The sequence below is a fragment of the Rhea americana genome, unplaced genomic scaffold (genome assembly GCF_003343005.1).
Source record: "Rhea americana isolate MKP2758 unplaced genomic scaffold, rheAme1 scaffold_11, whole genome shotgun sequence".
NCBI classification, from domain to species: Eukaryota; Metazoa; Chordata; class Aves; order Rheiformes; family Rheidae; genus Rhea; species Rhea americana.
The window spans coordinates 6,748,231-6,768,320 of record NW_028185150.1 but is presented as its reverse complement, the minus strand read 5'-3'; the positions used below and the strand labels follow the sequence as shown (position 1 = coordinate 6,768,320).

The window sequence follows — 20,090 nt, the reverse complement described above, 5'->3', positions numbered from 1 at the left end:
ATGTTTGCTTTCTTGGTCCATTAATGTTGCCTGCTGGTTGAATTCCATGTGATGTTTGTTTAAAAACAATGCTGAATTTACTAGTACTTAGTGCTGACTTTGTTAGGAAGGGGACTTGTCTATAATGCCACCTTAGAGAGAATACTGATTTAAGTAACTTTCATTTATGAAAGACAAGTATGCAAGGGCTTTTAACCTGAACTTTCAAAATACCAAGTCATCTCATGTTTTTTTCTTTTCACCCTGTGGTCTGGATCTAAATTCCTGTCTTTCATTTCTGAAACTATGTTGGACTTGCTTCTTAATGTTTCTGTCATTTCATATACAAGAATGGCAGTAGGATTCTATGATTTTTATGGCCTATGGATGTGGGATATCTTTTGTTTATTTATTAATTGCCTCTATTTGATTTACCCCATTTTCTGAATAAGGTCTCTGGGAGTCTGTCATCTACTGACTGTTTTTTGAAAGTGTATGAATCCACTGGATATCAGGACATCCTAAATTAAGGGCATCCCTTTGCATATTATATGTTATAGCTCCATTAAAAATTTCTGATTTGGACACTCCTCTATTGTTCTTATTTATAGCTTTCAGAATGGTGATATTCACAGAGAAGCAAATGTAAAGACTGCTGATCTGAACTTGGCAAGAAGCAGTTTTGGCACAAATTTCTTGCTTAATTGAAGTACATAACTCCTCTATGTCTCTATCTGCAAAGTGATAATGACAGTATTCCACTTTCAGAATTTTGCTGAAAGTTAAAAGCAGTTATAAAGCAGTGTAGCAAGCCGAGGATTATTTGAGTTGTATCTGCGTAAGAGCTCAATCCATGGACTAGTCACTGTAGAAACATGCATCAAAAGATAACCCTTCCCTAAAGACCATAGTCAAAGAGCAAGATACACGGCAACAGGGAGGTGTACTAGAATAGAATGTTAAGCCTTTACGCTAGTAGTTGTGGGCTTGTCTAAAGCTGGTGAAGGTGATAGTGAAGGAGATACACATCTAAATATCTCTCTAAGGAGGTGTCGATTTTTTTTCCAATGAAAACCAAAAAGCCTTCTAACAATATACATAAACTTTTTTTAAGTGCATGGGAAATAAGAATCACTGGGTGTCCTAGATTATTGATTACTCAGGCAGTAGACAGACAAATCCTTTCAGATCAGGCGTTACATAACACTCCTGCCCCTCTCCCTTTAAAAAGAAAGAAGGAAGGAAGAAAAAAAGACTAAATGTCTTTTTGACAGCACTGGAATTAAGAATGATGATCAAAAGTTGTTGCAACTTAATTACTTAAGAATTTAAAGATTAGAAGAAGCCTATAAATTGTAGAGAACTAGATTAACTTCAGTATTTTGCCATGTGCAACTTTGTGCTTGGCTTGCCAAGATACGAGGAGACATTTTTTCCAATTATTCTTGTAATTGCAGAGTTAGTTGAGGCTGAAAATCTGATTGCTGAAAATCTTTGGGTTTTTTTTTCCTCTCATCTTCTCCAGTGAATGTATTGTATATTTTATTCCTTTGAAGATTTACCCATGAATTAGGTACAACAAAACAAGGAGGAAACTGCAGGTCCTGATTCTTACACCCCACATCTATTAAGGATCTGCTGCTGCCCACTGCTGGGGACAATTGACTCATTGAATGGACATCTTTATTTGGCCTCATCAGATGATATTATATTATATGCTTGGAGCTAGTTGTGGCATTTAGCAGAGCTAGGTTGGTTTTTAGGTCTTCAGAAACTCAGTATTCTTGAAGTGGTCAAACCCTGTTCAAACACCTTAAAGCCTAGCTGCTGCCATTTTCTAAGACTATTGTTTTGTTCTTTTATTTATAGGTATGCAATTTGCTCCTGTCTTAAATAGCTAGACTGCTGCTGGAGTCAGGTTAATAAAACATATATGTAACTTCGAGGAAGTACTTTTGAATACTTCACTTGACATTTTATGTTGTGAACATTCTTAGACAAAAATTCTTTTCTACTGTAACATACTGGTACAAGTTTTTAAGTGATTTGTTTTTATAAATAATTAAATGAAATACATGAACAAGAGAGAGGAAGTTATGGTTGTAAGGATGATATGCTTTATCCAGACAAATCAGCAGCGGAAGTTACTGTCATTTGCAGTCCTCATCTACAAGGTGTCTTACCCGATGGAAGTGTAAATGGCATTATTATCTGTGAGTTTAATAATTAAGCAACTCTTCAGTAGACAACAGAAGTTACATACATGTATTACATGTAGCAGTTTTGGTTTGTAATTTTCTAACCAACAAGAGTAATACGCTTTTCATAGAGAAATGAATATGAAATTTGAGTGAAATTGTTCTGAAATAACATTGATTGTTTACATAACAGGTTCAAAATGTCTGGACAGCTGCCTTTACTTTCTATCCAAGTATCAGATCAAAAGTTGAAAAGTATCTTGGAACTAATTGACAGCATTCCAAAACCAGAAAGTACTCCTCCTACAGGTTCTCCCCCCAAAATATCTGAGGTAAAGTCCTTTCTGTTTTTAAAGTTATTTCAGGAATAACTATCAGAAAAATACTTTTACTATGAGCATTGCAGTTTTCAAAGGAGCAGAAGAAAATGGAAAAGAATCCATCTTAGAATTCAACATTTTTTTCAAAATCCTAGCCAAGTCTCTAAAGCTATAGAAATTTTGTTTGTTTCACTTTGCTGCTGGGGCGTGTATACCTGTGATTTAATCCTGGTAGCTAAAATTCTTCTGAGCGTCGTTGCTATCACATCATTTCTGAACCAGAAAAGATAAATCTTTTCCAGAGAGCTTGGATTTTGTCCTCGTGGTTTGTCTGCATTTGTAGTAAGTGAAGGAATTTTTCTTGGGCTCTGAAAACAAAATGCTCTTTGGAATAGATCCTTCTAGCTTTTTGCATCCTGCATTTTCTTGTACTTTAGTGCAAGRGGACACTTCGCTGTGGAAGGCTCATCTGATATTTTTGCTAATTTGATACTGTGAAGTCAAGCCTTTTATTTCTTCCTCCTTATCTTGTTATGATATGAAAGTCTTACAGATGAGGCACTTCCACAGATTCAAGACTCATCAAGTCTCAGTGTATTTATCATTCATAGATAGGGATATAGATACATAGATGAGGCTCAAACTATGTAGGCTGGAAATTGGAAAGAGATTATTGAAAAAGCAGGATGAAAAATGGAGTCATAGTAGTCTATTGGAAATCATGTTCGAAGATGAAAGTTGTCTTACTACAATTTTTAGATTTCTGTAGGATATTGAGAGTTATTAATTGTCAACCAAAACTGGGCTTTGAAAATAGCAGTAACTGGGGAAAAAAAACACAATTACTATCACTTATGCAAAGTCATTCAAGAACAAGCATGCAGATGATGCACACCGTTTCCTTATTTTAGTGTTCAGTGGAAGGTACATTTCTGCTAAATATGTGTACAGAGCATGCAGAGGATACTTTTTGATAAACTAAAACCGTTGAGTTAGCTCTCTGAGGCTTGATGTGAAATAAGACTTTGCTGAATGAACCTTTTGGTTGCCTGCACTAGGACAATTTCATTGTTGGCTGTGTTTTGAAGTGAAGATTCTTTTTTCCGTTTACCCAATTAGTGGCAAGAGTGAAATTTCATACATTTTCAATTGTATCTCTGGGCTTAGACAAAGGCATCATTTGCAATCAAAGATTCCACGAGAACATGTTTTCCAGATACATGGAGAATTTTGGAGATGAATCTTGTTTACTGCAATATTTTCTGCAGCAATTTTCCCTTGCTTCCTGCATGGCCTCTCGTGTCATCTGACTTTTATAGGAATTACTGCTAGTCCTGTAAAGAACTTTCCCTAGGTTTTGTCCTTCTTGTATTTTCATGTGATGTACTGTTTCTGTCAATGTCTTCTAATCTCTGGAATTTGGTGTCTGAATCTTTTCTCCATGCTATCTGTTATATTCATTCTGTCCAGTCCTGGATGAATCTGTAGTACCTGATGCTTCTACCAGATTTGAGACTGTTTCTGCCCATTCTTTTATTTTTAATGATCATAAATATTTAAATGTAATAACTTACACTTAGAACAGGTCTAATTTATTTGAGCTATGAAATTTCTAAGCAAAACCAAATACAAAAGCAATCATTGTGACTACTGAAACTAGCAAAGCTGTTTATGATATCTCGTGTTTCAGGCTGCAGTATCCCCTGTGCTGTCAGCACCGTATTTATCACAAGGTGTTTTTCCTGTTTTGGATCTTCATTCATTTGCTGAATCAGGTAAAGCAAATTGTTTTAGTTTAATAAACAGGTTAAAACACTAAGTTCACTGTATTCATTCGATTTTCTTGAAGTAACTGACCGCTTTTAGGCTAAGTCTTAAATCCTTCAGGTTGAATAACTCTATATTCTGTGTAGCTTCTTAAGATTTGCTCTTTACAAAATACTTGTATATTTTCTCAATGCAGCAAAATTTTGTGCTTGTTCTTTTTGTTTCTGAAGGCAAAGTAGTAAAACGCTTGTATGGTAAGATGGTTTTGTTTATTGCACACACGTTACTATGCAGCAGTGTTATGAAAAGAAAGTCAAACAGCCTTGTAGTTGGTGTTGACAGAGAAAATGAGATTTGTGATAGCTTCTGTTTTATAGGGTCTTTAGTCTGCAACCATTCCCTACTTAGAAAAGTTTTATGACATTTTCAAGTTCTTCTGTGTGTCAGAAGACTTTAGATTTTAATAGACCATATTCTTCACTGTCTGCTAAGAATTCTGGATCTATGCTGTGTAGCTCTTTATGAAATACTGAATTGTATGAGGAACTAATATATAGAATGTGTATTAGAATTAGAATATATATAATATATATAGGAGTATAGAAAAGGATATTTTTAATAGCGTGTTTCCTGGTGTACAACACTGCTCTGAGCTCACTGAAGTTTTTTGAACGACTCTTTGAAAGTTTCTGTGAGCATTTCTTGTGCTTATTGACAAACAACTCCATTAGTTAAATGTGAAGTTAGTTTTAAATTCAAGGTCTAGTCAATGAAAAGAGATGGGAAATTCAGGATGCCAGTGGAGAACGTCTAAAGTAGTATATGTGTCATCTTTTGCCTGAATATATATTTGGACCTCTACCGTTCTTCCCTCCTCCCTCCCCCGTTATTTTTTTTTTTTTTTTTTTCCTAAGGCGTCTACCTCCTACTTCAGTGGTTTTATTCGGAACGTAATTCATTGAAAAAATAAATATGCTATAGAAATAATTGTGTTATTCTAAACAAACAACATTTGGCTTCCACAGAATCAAGCAGAAGATTGGCTATGGGGGATTTAGTCATTTCTAATTCTATCTTGCAGTTCAAACAATTTAACTAGATTCTAAGATTCCATTTAATAGTAACACTTGAAAAATTATCAAATATACTAGTGTTATTTCAGTATCAAAAACTTTCTTCTTGCCAAAGCACAAAATCAGCTGAAAAACAGAGAATACTTTTTCTACTGCCTTAAGTTATAGATATGGTTTGCAAACACCAACAAAATTATCAGTAAAGATAATGATTTTTGCTTTGATGTTGCCACTTCAAATTCAATGTGTATTGAGTATGTATACAAATCTGTATTTGTGCATCTTCACCTATTTGTGTATGGGTTCCTTTGGGCAAAAGTAGAAGTAAAATATTTTTCTTAAAAATCATAATGAAATGAGGATGAATATTTACTCTTACTTTCTCAGAACATAATAATTAGACTTTGACTGAAACAAGTTTTTTTTTAATTCCAATATACATGCAGCTGTGAGATCATTTTAAATGACTTGTGATATTTTTATACCTATCTTCAATCTACAGCATGTTTTTAAGTCTTAAGAGTATACTTAATGTCATCTGCTCACTTTTGTCAGAAGAGTGATGTTTGTCAGAAGAGTTCCACAGATTCTTTTAACTTCTCAGTTCAGGGTGGAGTGGTTAGATTAAGAAAATGAGCTGAAGAAACTGAGACAAAAGCTTCAGTATGAAGTCAGTAACAATGAATCCAACAAAACGAATATTAAGCAAGATGAACCCCAATTTGTGCTGTCTTCAGCATAGCCAATAATCTGGGAATGTTGGCGGAGGACCTACCTGATGAGAACTGATTATGATGAAGTGGTAATGGTGTATGTGTAATGCTGTAGGTGTTGCGAAAAGTTGTGGAGGCAGAAACCAAGATAACTGTGGAAACAGACTTTACTGGTTGCTGACTATCAGCTAGGTACTTCTAAATATTTATAGATGGAGACATAAAAATTCTAGGCTATGTTACTGCAAAATTAGTTGTCTAAATTGCGTATGTAATGTTATGAATTAATATTTAGAATCAGAAGAAGAATTTTATGATGCTCTAAGCAGTCCTGTGGAAGACATGCCTTTCTTTGAAGCCTTATCTGGTTCCCTCAAGCGAGGCAACAGTACAAAACGACAAAAATTACGTAAACAAGAATCTATGAAGAATATGACAGATTTCCAGCTAAGATTTGAAGTAGCTGAGGTAAATTTGAATTTCTTTTTTTTTTTTTTTTTTCCCTCCAAGGTACATTTTAACTATAATTCTTCCCTGTTTGTTGCATTCTTGAATTCATCCATGCAGAAGTATTTATTCCCTGTTTCTTGCAGATATTCTTCTGTAGTGTTTAGAGTTTTTTCTGATACAAGATTGTGCTTCTGCATGCTTGTCAGCACTGAAATGCCTTTCCTTATGTGCTTTATTTCCCTTTTCAATGTGACATTGAATTGCCTTTATGTTGTTTTCATTTTTTTCTATTCTGTCCATATTTGTTTTGATTGAAGATGTAGTTTTTGACATCTTCTTTTGAGATGCTGATGTTGCTGGTGGGAGAGCTTCATTCATGCTTCATCTCATAAAAGCACTTCTCCCCTCTCGTTTTTTCTTGACCTCTGTTTGTCTCATGCCTAGATCTGTGACATGTTTACCATGAATTGTTTCATGTTTCAGACTTAAAAAGAGTATTTTGCCCAATGGTTAGTTACTGTTTCTAGCTGTATCAATTAGTCTGCTTCTTTCTGTCCTAAGACAGACCATCATGGCTACAACAAAGTTACTGCTGCTATTCACTATAAGCAATGAGTTAACTTTTTAAAAATTCTGTTTCAGAATAGGGATTTATAGAAAGGATTCAAAACATTGTAAGTAGCTTACAGCATATCTTAGTATACACTCCACTGGTATATAAACCCTAAAGCTTATTATTTTTTTGTGTCATGATAAGATCCTTTTGGTGTTCTTTAAAACACACAGTTCCTTTTTTAAGAACTACTAATTTAAGAATAGGTGCTATATTTGACATTCTTCTCTACTGGAAGCTTGTACATTCTGAAATCTTTAAGAAAGTAAAAGATTTTAGTAGGAATCATAGAATCGTAGAATTGGTAAGGTTGGAAGGGACCTCGGGAGATCATCTAATCTAGTCCAACCCCTTGTTCAACAAGAGTCACCTAGAGCATGTTAGATAGGGTTGCATTCAGGCAAGTCTTGAATATCTCCAGAGAAAGAGACTCCACAACCTTAACTGGGCAACCTGTGCCGGGGCTGTGTAACTCTCACAGAGAAGAAATTCCCCCTCACGTTCAGGGGGAACTTCCTGTGCTTCATTTTTGCCCATTACCTCTTGTCCTGTCACACGGGACAACTGAAGAGTTTGTCCCTGTCCCCTTGACACCCTCCCTTCAGATACTTAGACATTGCTAAGATCCTCCCCTCCCCCCCCCAGCCTTCTCTTCCCCAGGCTGAACAGGCCCAGCTCTCGCTGCCATTCCTCATAGGGCAGATGCTCCAGCCCTCCGATCATCTTCGTAGCCCTACGCTGGACTCTCTCCAGTAGCTCCATGTCTCTCTTGTACTGGGGAACCCAGAACTGAATGCAGTACTCAAGATACAGCTTCCCCAGGGCCGAGTAGAGGGTGAGAATTACCTCCCTCGACCTGCTGGCAACACTCTTCCTAATACACCCTTGGAGACCATTGGCCGCCTTGTCCAGAAGGGTGCATTACTGGCTCATGGTAAACTTCTTGTCTACCAGCACTCCCAAGTCCTACTCTGCAGAGCTGCTTTCCAGCAAGTTAGCCCCCTAGCTTGTCGTGGTGCATGGGGTTGTTTCTGTCTAGGTGCAGAGCCCTACACTTGCTTCTCTTGAAATTCAGAACCTCTCTGCCCAGCTCTGCAGCCTGCCCAGGTCTCTCTGAATGGCAGCACAGCCCTCCRATGTATCAGCCACTCTTCCCAGCTTGGTCTCATCAGCCAGCCCGCTGAGGAGGCACTCTGTCCCTTTGTCCAGGTCATTGATGAAGAAGTTGAACAGGATGGGACCCACTCCTGAGCTCTGGGAGACTCCACTAGCCACAGGCCTCCAACTGGACTCTGCACTACTGATGACAACCCTCTGAGCTCTGCCTTTCAACCAGTTCTCAATCCACCTCACTGTCCACTCCTCTCACCCACACTTCCTGAGCTTACCTAGGAGGGTGTTATGGGAGACAGTGTCAAAAGCCTTGCTGAAGTCAAGGTACACAACGTCCACTGCTCTGCCCTCATCTGCCCAGCCAGTCCTTCCACCATAGAAGGCGATCAGATTGGTTAAGGAGGATTTCCCCTTGGTGAATCCATGCTGACTACTCCTGACCACTTTCTTTTCCTCCATATGCCTGAATCACATAGTTTTCCGTTTATTGACTTCATAGTTTAAAATGACTTGGGAGGTTTTCGTTTTCACTGTTTGTAGAGTAGTGGTGCACTATATGAAAAAGTAGGTTACATATCTTTGTTTTCCTTTGGTTATGAAAAATAGATGTTAACAGTGTGACTTAGGACAGCTCTGCCAGGTATTTATTGAACATCTTTGTCGTATATGAATGAAAATTCAGAACTCTTGTCTATTGATATTCAGCTTAGGAGTCTGTTACTGGAATTCCTTCAGACTGCCGTAATAGTAGTAAACTGTTTATGCTGTTTGAAAATCCAGTTTTGACTGAGTTGAATGTTGCTAAATGTTCTTGAGAATTGCTTTATAAAAAAGATTATTTTATATTAGTGTAATTGTGGTATTGCATGTGTGCATTTGTTTTTTTTCCTAACATTATAGTAAACAGTATTCTTACGATTTTGTTTTTTGAGCTGAACTTTTTTTTCAGAGCATTTGCTATATAATGTTTTATGATCAGTAGTAACATTAACTGGTTAAATGAACTTTTTATAAAACAAACTTTTTATAAAAAAGCTTTTTTTTTATAAAAGCTAATAGGGTAGTCCCATGCCTTACATATTTTTGGTTTTTTGTTTTTTTAGGTCTTAATTAAATTATGTCGTCTTACTGATAATATTGAGATACCTGTGCTGCAGCTTGAAGTTGTAGGATTAGGCACTGAACTCAAATTAAGAACATTTGACATGACTGCAAATGCTTTCCTTCGTGAAGTTTGCCTACTGTGTCCAGAGTATATGGGTAAGTCTTTTTATTCTGATTAAAAAGTGATTCTCAAAAAATTAGCACTGACTTTGTCTTCAGAAAGCTTGTTGGGCTTTCTCCTGTAAACTGAGGAAGACTCCTTTCCTAAATTAAGTGAGAGAAGAAACAGAAAGGTAGTTTTGGAGCTTGTTCTCTTATTAATACTTTAGTTTGTTCCTATGCTGATGGTACTAGAGACATCCAACCATTTTAGGTCTGTGTAAGAGGTGTTTTTTTTTTTTTTTTTGATTAAATAATAAAGCTAGTAGTCTTGTTTATAGTCTTGTTTTGGGGAAAAAAAACTTACTATTTTTTTTTTAATTTAGATGATAATGGCAAACCAGTTTATATCATTACTACTTTGGATAATGTAGAGGATGATCTTCTCACTCTGGAATACATAAAGGTAAGGAAACAGCAAACTTGACTTTTGAATTATAAGCCACTAGTATCAACCTTGTTTAGAAATATGTCTGGTTCCTACGAAGATTAACTTCGATATAAATTGTAATAGTTTTGAAGGGAATTTTCTCTATGAAGTTTGCTAACCTCTGCAGTTCTTTTGTTTGTATTCATGTTTGATGGAATAGGCTGATGTTAATGGACCAGAACTGAAAACTGCATATCAGAATGTTCTGCAGAAAATAAAGGTATGACATCTATTTTTAACATATCTTTTTCTTTTAAGGGGACAGAAATATATTGTGAAAAAATAATTTATTTTTCAGGTGAATTTTTCTTCTCTGGACGTTCATTTGCATACTGAAACGCTCCTAAATGCCATGAACTATCTGAACAGGCTCTTACCAAAACAAGAAACTAAAGTTGCAGAGGAACCTGTCCAGGAAAAAGTAGAAGAGAAGAAGGATGTTCTTAAGAAATTAAGTAAGTGTTTTTACTTTTATTTCCTCTCCCTGTGTGTGCGGTGGTGGGGGGAGTTGGTTTTGTTTTGCTTGTTTGTTTGGTTGTTTTTTGGGGATTCTCTCTTCGTTCATTGAAGCAAGGAAGAAAACAGACATATCTTATATTTTCACAAACCTGTCAAGGAGTTTTGAAATGTGAAACTTTAAGGTGCGTTTACTTTGGCACTTGACAGCCTTGTGTAATTTCAGAGGTGCTAGGCATGTGATAATATTAGCTCTCAGAGTTTTATGGAGTAACAGCATATACTGTTATTCCCTGATTGGAAGTGTGTAGGGGAAGAATAATCATAGAGTCAGTGAGCTAAGGGATGTTGCAGCTTTTGAGAGTTTCTGAGCTGGAAATTCTAAACGTGTTTTTCAAAGACGTATTCAAATTCCCTTAGTTACGGTAATCTTTCTTGAATGGTGACTTATAGTATTCTTTCATGTAATAATAATAAAAATAATAAAGTGTTTTTGCATTACGGTATGAAAAAATATATGAAAAAATCTTATTATAAATAAGGAAATTAAAAAACTTCCTTTGCTAACTGTTTGCCATATATAAAAATAGATTTATGTCTTCTCAATTAATGTCATAGTTACTGTTTTCCAAACCTTTTCCTCATCATCAAAATATTTTTGTTGGCTTAGGTTTGCAGCCTGTGTATGTGTATCTTTAGCAAGTTATTAATTTGTAGACGTTAGCTGTAGCTATGAGTATGAAATAGACACTACTGTATTTCATGGGCTCCAGGACACTTCTTATTTGCTGAATGGGCAAATTCAGATTGTTGTCAGTTTTTATAGGCATAATTTGTTGTAATTACCACTTTGGATTTTGAGATTGGCATATAAGAATATGCATTTAGCTTATAGTGTAATAGGCTGTCTTTGAATAGTGGAAGTTGGTTTGAATATTTTCAGTCTTTTGTCATAAGACACTGATAGTAGCATTCTTTAATATCGGTTACTGTGGTTTTAGGGACAGATAGGTTGCATGTGAGTTCCTTCAATTTGAGAGAGATCCGGTGAGCCTCCACGTGTTTGTCAGCTCAGAAGAGCTCTGTAGATAACTTTTTTCTATGTATAAATTTTAGGGCTCCCAGCTTTCCTTGGCCTGCAAAAGCGTTAGCACTGTTGCATCCTGAAAAGGTATGCAGGCCAGTCAGTTATCTGATAACATCAGTCTCAAGGAATTATGCTACCATAATAAGGTCAGTGAATCTCATCTCTTTCTGTGTTCCAGTTTGCTGAAACATTGGTCAAGACGTACCTTTGCTGAGCCCTAGGCAAAGGCAAACGATAGATTATCTATTTCTTCAGTAATAATTTTGACTGAATTTTTTCTTCGCTATTTGAGGTACTGAGCATGTGTAAAATGCTTTCCTGCCCCCCAGCCCGAGATGAACTGAGACATTTGATTGCTTACAGTTATTTTGTTACCTTGCATCCAAGGAACATTCTTCTCTTCTCAGCAACATGCTTGTTAGGCGGTTTTATCATTCTCTGACTAAAAATTTGGTGAGGTCTGATCTGTTGATAATGCTGTATAAAAACAACACCTCCATTGTTTGAACTGGTGTCTGAGAACTAACTTGTTCAAATGAATGCTTATATAATTCTGAACAGTATGTCAGTGAGGTTCCTTTCTACTGTGGGTAGGACTTCTCTGATATTGTTACAATTGTTCCTTTCTGTTAATCTGAAAACAGATTTCTGTTAGTCAAAAAAAAAAAAAGCTCACTCTCAGGATAATTCTAGTTTTTACACTTAGTCCATATAGATCCATCATCTGCTTGACCTAACTGGCCTGCTGGTACAGTGGTGAGATTTCTGATGCTGTCTACATTCGTTGACTTGAATTCTTACCAAGCATTTTGAGTTAAGCTTCAGTACTCGTTTGTTATCTTTAAACCTTGAGTATCACATTTGGAATGGTGAGATTTTTGAGAGTGTGATTTTTTTGTGAAGTCTTCACAAAGAAATGTTTGGTAAAACACAAATGTTTTTGTAACTTATGTTCAGTGATTAATCCTGTGTCACTGAGGGTGGATGTTTTTGTTACGGGAGCTTGGTGGATTAGTAATCTAGTTATATTAGTTTTTTTTGAAAAAAAATGGAGGTATAGGTAGTAGGAAAAAAAAAAAGACAAGCTGTTAGGTGCACAGCTCTTCTTGGAATCTGAGAAAAATTATTTCCCATATGTACTTGAATGTAAATCAGTTATGTTATCTGTTTCAACCATTGTGAAGAAAAGGTAGTTATCTTTAGAGCCAATTAGATTGTTAGCTAAAAGAGAGAAAATAAGGTTTGTAACGTTTATTTTTGGGGAAAATGGGCCTCCCAAAGGACTTAGGAATGCTGAGTTCTGTTGGTGTGGGATGTGGGAAAAACGATAACGTGGCACCTAGCCACTGTCTTTTTGCTGACCATTTTTGTTGTTCCATGGAATTACAAAAAAGTTTTAATTCCTTGGCTCATCCTTTGAAGATGTTTTGTAAGTCTCTGTTGAATAATAGGCCTAAGAGATAAGAGATGGAATAATTGTTCTGTGAAAAAATACTCTTCTATTCATGTGTGATTAAGTGTATTAATTTTTAAGTGTGTTAGCTTTTTCTGTGTAAGATTGTTCTAAATCATGGTGGTTGTTTGAGTTCGTTGATGCAGGTACATGCTTGGACACCAGATGAAATACTATTTCTGTACAGGGAGGTACATATGTATGATTGTGAACTTAACAAACTCTGTTCTGTGGCTTACTGACTTGTGAACGGAATATTCAACACTCTCTACCTTTGAACTGTTTTGATATGTAAGCTAACACTGGAGTATTTTGTGGTAACTGATGCAGTCTTTGGAGGGAAAGGATGAAATCCATTTCTTACTTATTAATTTATGACAATTTCCATGCTATTTGTTATTTAGTTTAGCTGAAAGGCTTTGTAATGAATAGCAACAAAATACACTTTCATAAGTATTGTTTCCTCCCACCTCCCAAGTATAACTGTACAAGTCAAACTTTGACGGAGGACAGTTATTGGCTAATATTTCTTGACAGAGGAGTTTGTCTCTATTAACGTGTAAAACAACCGTGCAACTGGAGTTGATACATTTATGGAACCATAGTTTGATTCTGAGAACTCAGAAAGCATTATGCCTGATATTTAGATGAAATATCTTGTCTGAAAACCTTTTCACCTGCTATGAAAAACTGTTTTGAATATTAATTATTTTTAGTTTGATGGTTTTCAGCTTTGCTTGCAAATTATGTGTGAGAACTTAAATAGTCAAAAAGTTCCTGAATATGGGATATGGTATTTCCCGTTGTCTTTTGAATTAATATGTAACGTTACTTCAAATTTGATTTTCAGAAAAAGTGGATTAATGTATTCATTGAATCTCTTATCAGTTGGCCTCTGTGTTCAGTGTCGTAACTGCAGCTAGTTTTGTGTGTGGTCAGTCATCTCCTTTTAAAATGAGCAGAGTTTGTTTTTGTTAACAATGAAATATAATATTATACTCCCATTCAATTTTGGAAACATGAAAATGGAGGGCAGTGGACAGTTCGTTTAGGAAAGGCACTAGATTTATGCTTGTATTTTCTGCAGGTCTTACGCTTGTTCATGCACACTTTGAAGGCTCTCCTCTGTCTTTTTTCTTCAGTGTCTGGTTCGGTTAATGCTTTTTCCATGTCTAAAGCTTGGATTTAGAAAATGTAGGTTTTGTAGTTAAAATTAAAAAGTCATCTACATTTTATAAGTAAGGCCATTCACAGCAAATGATGATCAGTAGCTCAGGTAAAAGGTTGTTAATATAGCTGTAGTGTTTCTATTATTTGATAAATGGCTTAGTCCTGGATACATTATGTCTAGTTTTTCATTGTGCCATGTAGATGAATATTAAACATGTTCCTTGCAGTTAATAAAATACTAGTGTTGAATACCGTAGTATTGCCGTAGTGAAGTGCCTGAGGGCTTTGATGTGTATGTATAATGAATTTGTTCTTGTCCTGCTTGCTGGTATGAATGTTGTGCATTATGCCAGTGCTATAGTCTTGTCACAAACTAGGCTCGACAGTAGGATTACTAAAACATTACCATCTTTTTTTTTTCTCCTTGGAGAACTTAACTTTTTATACTTTCTTAGTGTAAATCCTTTTCTATAGGTTTTATTTAACTATCTCTTTACTTGAAGTAAAATGATGATAATTTTAAAAGTTTCAAACCATACTTAAAAGTTCTTAACTGATACCCGTAGTTTCAAATAAATTACTCGTGGTGTTAGTACATAAGAAACAATACCAGTATCTATATTTCCCACAGCATCGAAAAAATCGAAGTATGAAGATGTTATCGACCTCAATATATGTGCAGATCTATCCTGTCTACGTGTCTTTATTAGAGAGAAAAAACATAGAATATCTGAAATTCACATTGAAGGTAAGAAAAAAAAATTCATCAAAGATAAAACTTCAAAACCAGAATAGTTTCTAAATTTTGTATGTAACTTTTTTTAAGGTCTGGATAGCCAAGTGATCATGAAAAAAGCAGCAACAGAAGTCAATGCAAAATTAAAGAACATTATTATTCTGGATTCTGATGAGATGGCATTGTATAAGAAGGTAGTCTACATTTTTGTGTCATTGATGTGGAGATGTGAAATTGAATATAGCTTGTGAAATCACTCAGCTGTGATTTCTACATTACTTTCTGTGTTTGCTGGGAGCATTCTTTTCTGTAGGCAGAATATTCCCTCAACCCCCAGAAAACCAAYGATTGTTGGGCAAAAATTGATTTTGTGCACCTGTGATGCCTTGTTGCTCATTATTGCTCCTGATTTCATTGACGTTAATGGATGTTATTCAAACTGGGATTCTAGCCAAGTATTTTCAGCTTGTCCAAAGATCCAAGTCTGTTTGTTTGTTTATTTATTTAAAAAAGATTGATGTAGTTAAATTTAAGTTGCCTTAGAAACATTAAGTACTGCATATTGGTTTTGTATACTTTAGCATGTATTTTTACATTAGATATACCGCTTTCCTTCTAAGGCTCTTTACATCACGGGAAAAGAAGTCTTCAACTTTAGAATGATATCTTATGTGAATGCTACAGATGGTCTTGCATATACAAATATGGATGTTGTTGACAGTCGTATTTACCTAACTGTTGGGTGCATTCAAGTAGTTTTTGTCAACAAGTTTGTTTCCTCTGTTTTGGTAAGTTAAAATTTCCACGTATTTTCTCTTAGAATACAGATAACTATCCTAAGATAGAAGTGGCAAAAACATGTGTGGGATGATGCCCATTTGTAAGAACTCTTTTATGTATTCTTGTAAAAGCTTAGTTGGGATTGGCAGTTGGGCTAATGATGTTTCTTCTCCATGTGTTTGTTATTGTGGAATGGATGGCTAAACATACAATTGTGTTTTGTTTAAGAATTTGTGACACCTGTTACACATGCATTCAGTTCAGTGTTTATAATGTTGGAATGTAAGCATTATACCATGAAAATCAATGCTTTCTGCATAAATTCTGCTGAGGAAAACTGTCTTTTACTCACCAACTGAAAAAGTAAAACCTAATTCATGGAAGTCATTTTACAAAGCCATTGCTGTTAGCATCTGATTTGCTAAATACTCGGTATAGCTATTCATTTCTACATAGGCATGCTTCATCACATGTTTTGGGGGGAGATTATTATGTTAAAGCATATTGGAAAAAGAAAGTAGCATATAATATTTTATCTTAAGATAAATTACTAATTTATTATATATGTTAGCATATTATATTATCCTAAGATAGTTTTCTGGTTAAAATGTTATGATTCATAGTGTTTTTGAAATAATGTATTTCTTAATATGACTAATAAGATCTGTATTTTTTTTTTCTAGGCTTTTATAAATAACTTTCAAGCTGCCAAGGAAGCAGTTACTGAGGTAACTGTTCAAGCAGCGGAGAAAGCAGCTACAGGTGTAAAAGAACTGGCAGAGCGTAGTTCCCGATTGTCACTAGATATAAATATTAAAGCACCAGTTGTGATAGTTCCACAGTCAGCGATGTCTGCTAATGTCCTGGTGGCTGATCTTGGTCTGATCACTGTAAAGAACCAATTCTTTATTGCTAAAACAAAAACGCGGTATACTCTCCCACCTGTTATTGACTCTATGACCGTGAAATTAAGTGAACTAAAGATATACAGGTAATATACTGCTTAAGATATTTTTTAAAATTCATGTAATTCTTAAGGGATGCTTCAGTTGGAAAGCTTTGAGAAGTTCTTTAAAATAAAGAATTAATGCTTGATTGTTGCATGGTTTACATTTATCGTATACTATTATCTTTAAATACAACAGCAAATTGAGAAAGATTCTGTAAGAGCATTTGCAATTTATGGTTCAGGAGAATAGCCATTTAGACATCTCTTAATTGAAGGAAATGTTTGCTTAGGGAATATCATTTAAAGTAACAGATCTGTGCATCATTCAGTGCTTTGGGACAGGATGTATGGGAATTTTGATGGGTTTTACAAGGTGTCCATAGCAGGAAAGTAATCAAGTCAGACAGCTGTAAAAAACTGCACCAAGTCTCATTTTCAAGTGCTTGGGATGAAGAATCAGGCGACAGGGGTTCTGAAACAGCTGAAGAATACAGAATAGAGCAGGAACTGCCAAACAGTGCATAGCAGGTCAGAAATTTTCAGAACTTGTAGTAAGTTTAGCTTGTTGGCCACACAGGATGTGCCTAATACAATGCCAAGTTGGTGGTGTATGGTGTCAGCTGGAAATAGTAGGACTCGGGCACTCAAGTATGCAGACGATTTTACAGCCCTGTTCCAAAGGATGAGGCAAAGTCGGAAAGGTGCTTGTGTATGTTTTCTCCAGAACATAAGAGTGAAGTCTGTCAGTTTGGGAGTATTTTGTTTCTGTTCACAGATCATACTATGAGAACGATTCATTGCAAACTGAAGTACAGCTGCTACAGCCACTAAATCTGGAAGTTATTGTTGAACGAAATTTAGCTGCGGCATGGTATAGTGAAGTTCCCGATATTGAAATATCTGGACGACTCAAGCCTATGAATGTAAGCACTAATTTCTGAAGAGAGCTCTTAAAACAACTTTGGGAGATGGCATCATTTTTTTTGTCCCTGAGAGCCCAAGCTTGTTTAGGTTGTTACTTAGGTTATTATTTGACTTGAGGATGTACAGGTTGAGTGGATTTTTTTTTTGTTTCATGGAGAAAAAATAAGCAAATAGCTTTTTATTCTAATCTAAGCCCTGGATTTGATCTGTGATAACTGCAGGCAGACATTGTGGTACATAATCCTATTGCAAGTTAGAAAAGAATGTGCTCTTACAGCCTCAATTTTATTGGTTTGTCAGTATTTCTGAACGATGGATTGGAAAACGTTGGGTTGTTTTTGTTTGTATTTTGAAGACTTGATCATGTGCTGAATATGTATTTGTGGAAAGCTTGTGTAACAGTGCACATTTGTTTAAATTTAACTTTGGGAAATGGGTGAAGCATACTTGTATGTGAAGCATACTGTATGAAAAAGTGGCTTGCAGAATTTAGAAATGGAGCTGGTAAACCTTAYTGTAAAGTACCTAGTGACAAAATCCATATACGCTTATTTTGAGCAGTTATAGGTCAAACAATAAGTGTGCCTTCTAAAAGTCAAGTTCTAAATTGTAAATTTACAGCTTTGCCTGGAAGATTGCAGATAGAGATTAAAATAATGTGTGATTATTTTATAACCTGATTTATAGAAGATTTATGTCTGATTTATAGAAGTTTAAGCTCTAAGGAGTTCTGTGGATGAGAAAAGAATTTACTTGGTTCTTCAGTCTCCTAAGGAGAGACTTAGATTAGATAAATTTGCTGTTTTGTTAAATGCATGTTTTGAGATATAAGTATACACACTTTCTACTTCCTGGCAAAGTTGGTTCAGAATATCTTGCTGTTTTTAATTTGTTAATTCAGGATAACTCAAGTTTTAGTCACCAAATGTTTTATGAACTGAGGTATTCTAAGTTTAATAGTGTGTTTCATTTTCTTTAAGCTGATCCTCAGTCAGGAAGACATAACGACAATATTGAGGACACTAAATGAAAATATAGGTGGAAGCTCTGGTGCATCACCACCTTTACCAGAAGCAAAAGATACAAATAGTCATTGTAGTGATGCACGTAGTACTTCACAGCACTCTGCAGGTATGTTTTCTAAAATCAAGCACAGTCCAGCTTTTTTAGGTATTACCTTAAATTTATCATTTCTGTTGAAATTATCTTTATAAAAGGATGCCTGATACAGCTGTTTTAAAAGTATGCCTCTTATGCTGGCATTGTTTGCTGAGATATACTCAACAGTAATGATAATGAATTGGAGAAACTAAGTAACTGGCTTGCTGTAGTAAGTGTTATGGCATGGTATGTTTTACTGTATGGGCTATCTTGTCGTACTAGCAGTGATGCAGTTTACATCTAGAAATCTGCTGGATAGTTTTTGTAGCACTCAACTTTGGAAAACTATGTTCATTTTATCATGCATCTTCACAGGGTTTTTTCTGTGCCTGCATGTGGGTATGAGAAGACTACAAAATAATTTGCTTAATAAGCAGATCATTTCCTGTAATCCTTTTTATATTTTTTTTCCCTGTATGCTGATTCTGTTGATACCTATATTTTAGAACTGTTTATCTTATCAGAATTACAGCATCACAAAAAATTTTTCCTGTTGAGTAGGCATTATTGTCCAAAAACTGTTCAGCATGAACATAAAAAAAATTTAAAAAGAACAAAAGACTGTTACTAAACTCTATAGTTAAAAGTGAAAAATAGCAAATACGTGACAAGATGAGACAAGTGAGCATAAAGGTAAACTTGTATTCATTGTAGTTCTTGCGCACAATACTGTATAATATTAATGCAAACTTAAAGATGGTAAGATTGTGCGTAGAAAATACAGATTATTTTGTCCAATTTGTTATTTCACCAAAAATCATTAGTAGGAGCATAATAAACCAAAAATATTAAAATGCAAATGAATGTATATGTGGAACAGAGAGGAGATTGTAGTCTCTGTGATAGTCATTGGTAAGAATGTTTGGGATTTTTTCTTGTTTACTCTCATTTAATTTTCTTTAATGTGAATGTCTTCTAATTTCTGAAAGGTATGACTGTTGTTACATCAGCTGTGGTGGAATTGCATTCACCTATTAAAATTAAAACAACGCTAAAACTGGATTTCCGATTTGACTCTCTGACTTTGGTACTGTATAGTCCAAATTCAAAACAGGTAAATAAAATTTTGATTGCAAAGGGAAAGAAACAGCTTTGAGGTTGCTTAGAGTACGGGAAATTCTTAACAGGAGTATTTTAATTCTGAGAACATGGTTTATGAGTGAAGAAAGTGATATCTAGCAGTAGTAACAAACATTAATGATGAAGAATTATTTTTAACTAAATCACCTGGCACAAGGAAATTGGATGAGATGACATAAGCAATGGYATCTTTTATGACTTGACTAAGAATTTACAGCAGGCTTGAGATAAAATATACTTTTTGAAAAAATGCAGAGGGATGCAAACTTTTTTTGTTATACATATAATTATATTGTGGAGAGAGATTAAAATTAATATTGCAATGCATTTACAATTAAAATGGATTAGTATTGATCTGTTTTTACTGTTACTGTT

General features: G+C 35.2%; 1 protein-coding gene across 2 annotated transcripts in view; it reads left to right on the top strand.

The window, feature by feature from the left end:
* VPS13A (vacuolar protein sorting 13 homolog A) overlaps positions 1–20,090 on the top strand; it is a 116,968-nt gene that overhangs the window by 36,349 nt on the left and 60,529 nt on the right. For both annotated transcript variants that reach the window (XM_085313554.1, XM_085313562.1), the window contains 14 exons: positions 2,371–2,509; positions 4,188–4,272; positions 6,346–6,518; positions 9,330–9,486; positions 9,816–9,895; positions 10,080–10,139; positions 10,218–10,374; positions 14,717–14,833; positions 14,912–15,015; positions 15,442–15,609; positions 16,285–16,592; positions 17,326–17,473; positions 18,455–18,605; positions 19,565–19,689. In XM_085313554.1, coding sequence (XP_085169680.1) covers positions 2,371–2,509; positions 4,188–4,272; positions 6,346–6,518; positions 9,330–9,486; positions 9,816–9,895; positions 10,080–10,139; positions 10,218–10,374; positions 14,717–14,833; positions 14,912–15,015; positions 15,442–15,609; positions 16,285–16,592; positions 17,326–17,473; positions 18,455–18,605; positions 19,565–19,689 — 1,972 coding nt within the window. The remainder of the gene's footprint in view (positions 1–2,370; positions 2,510–4,187; positions 4,273–6,345; positions 6,519–9,329; positions 9,487–9,815; positions 9,896–10,079; positions 10,140–10,217; positions 10,375–14,716; positions 14,834–14,911; positions 15,016–15,441; positions 15,610–16,284; positions 16,593–17,325; positions 17,474–18,454; positions 18,606–19,564; positions 19,690–20,090) is intronic.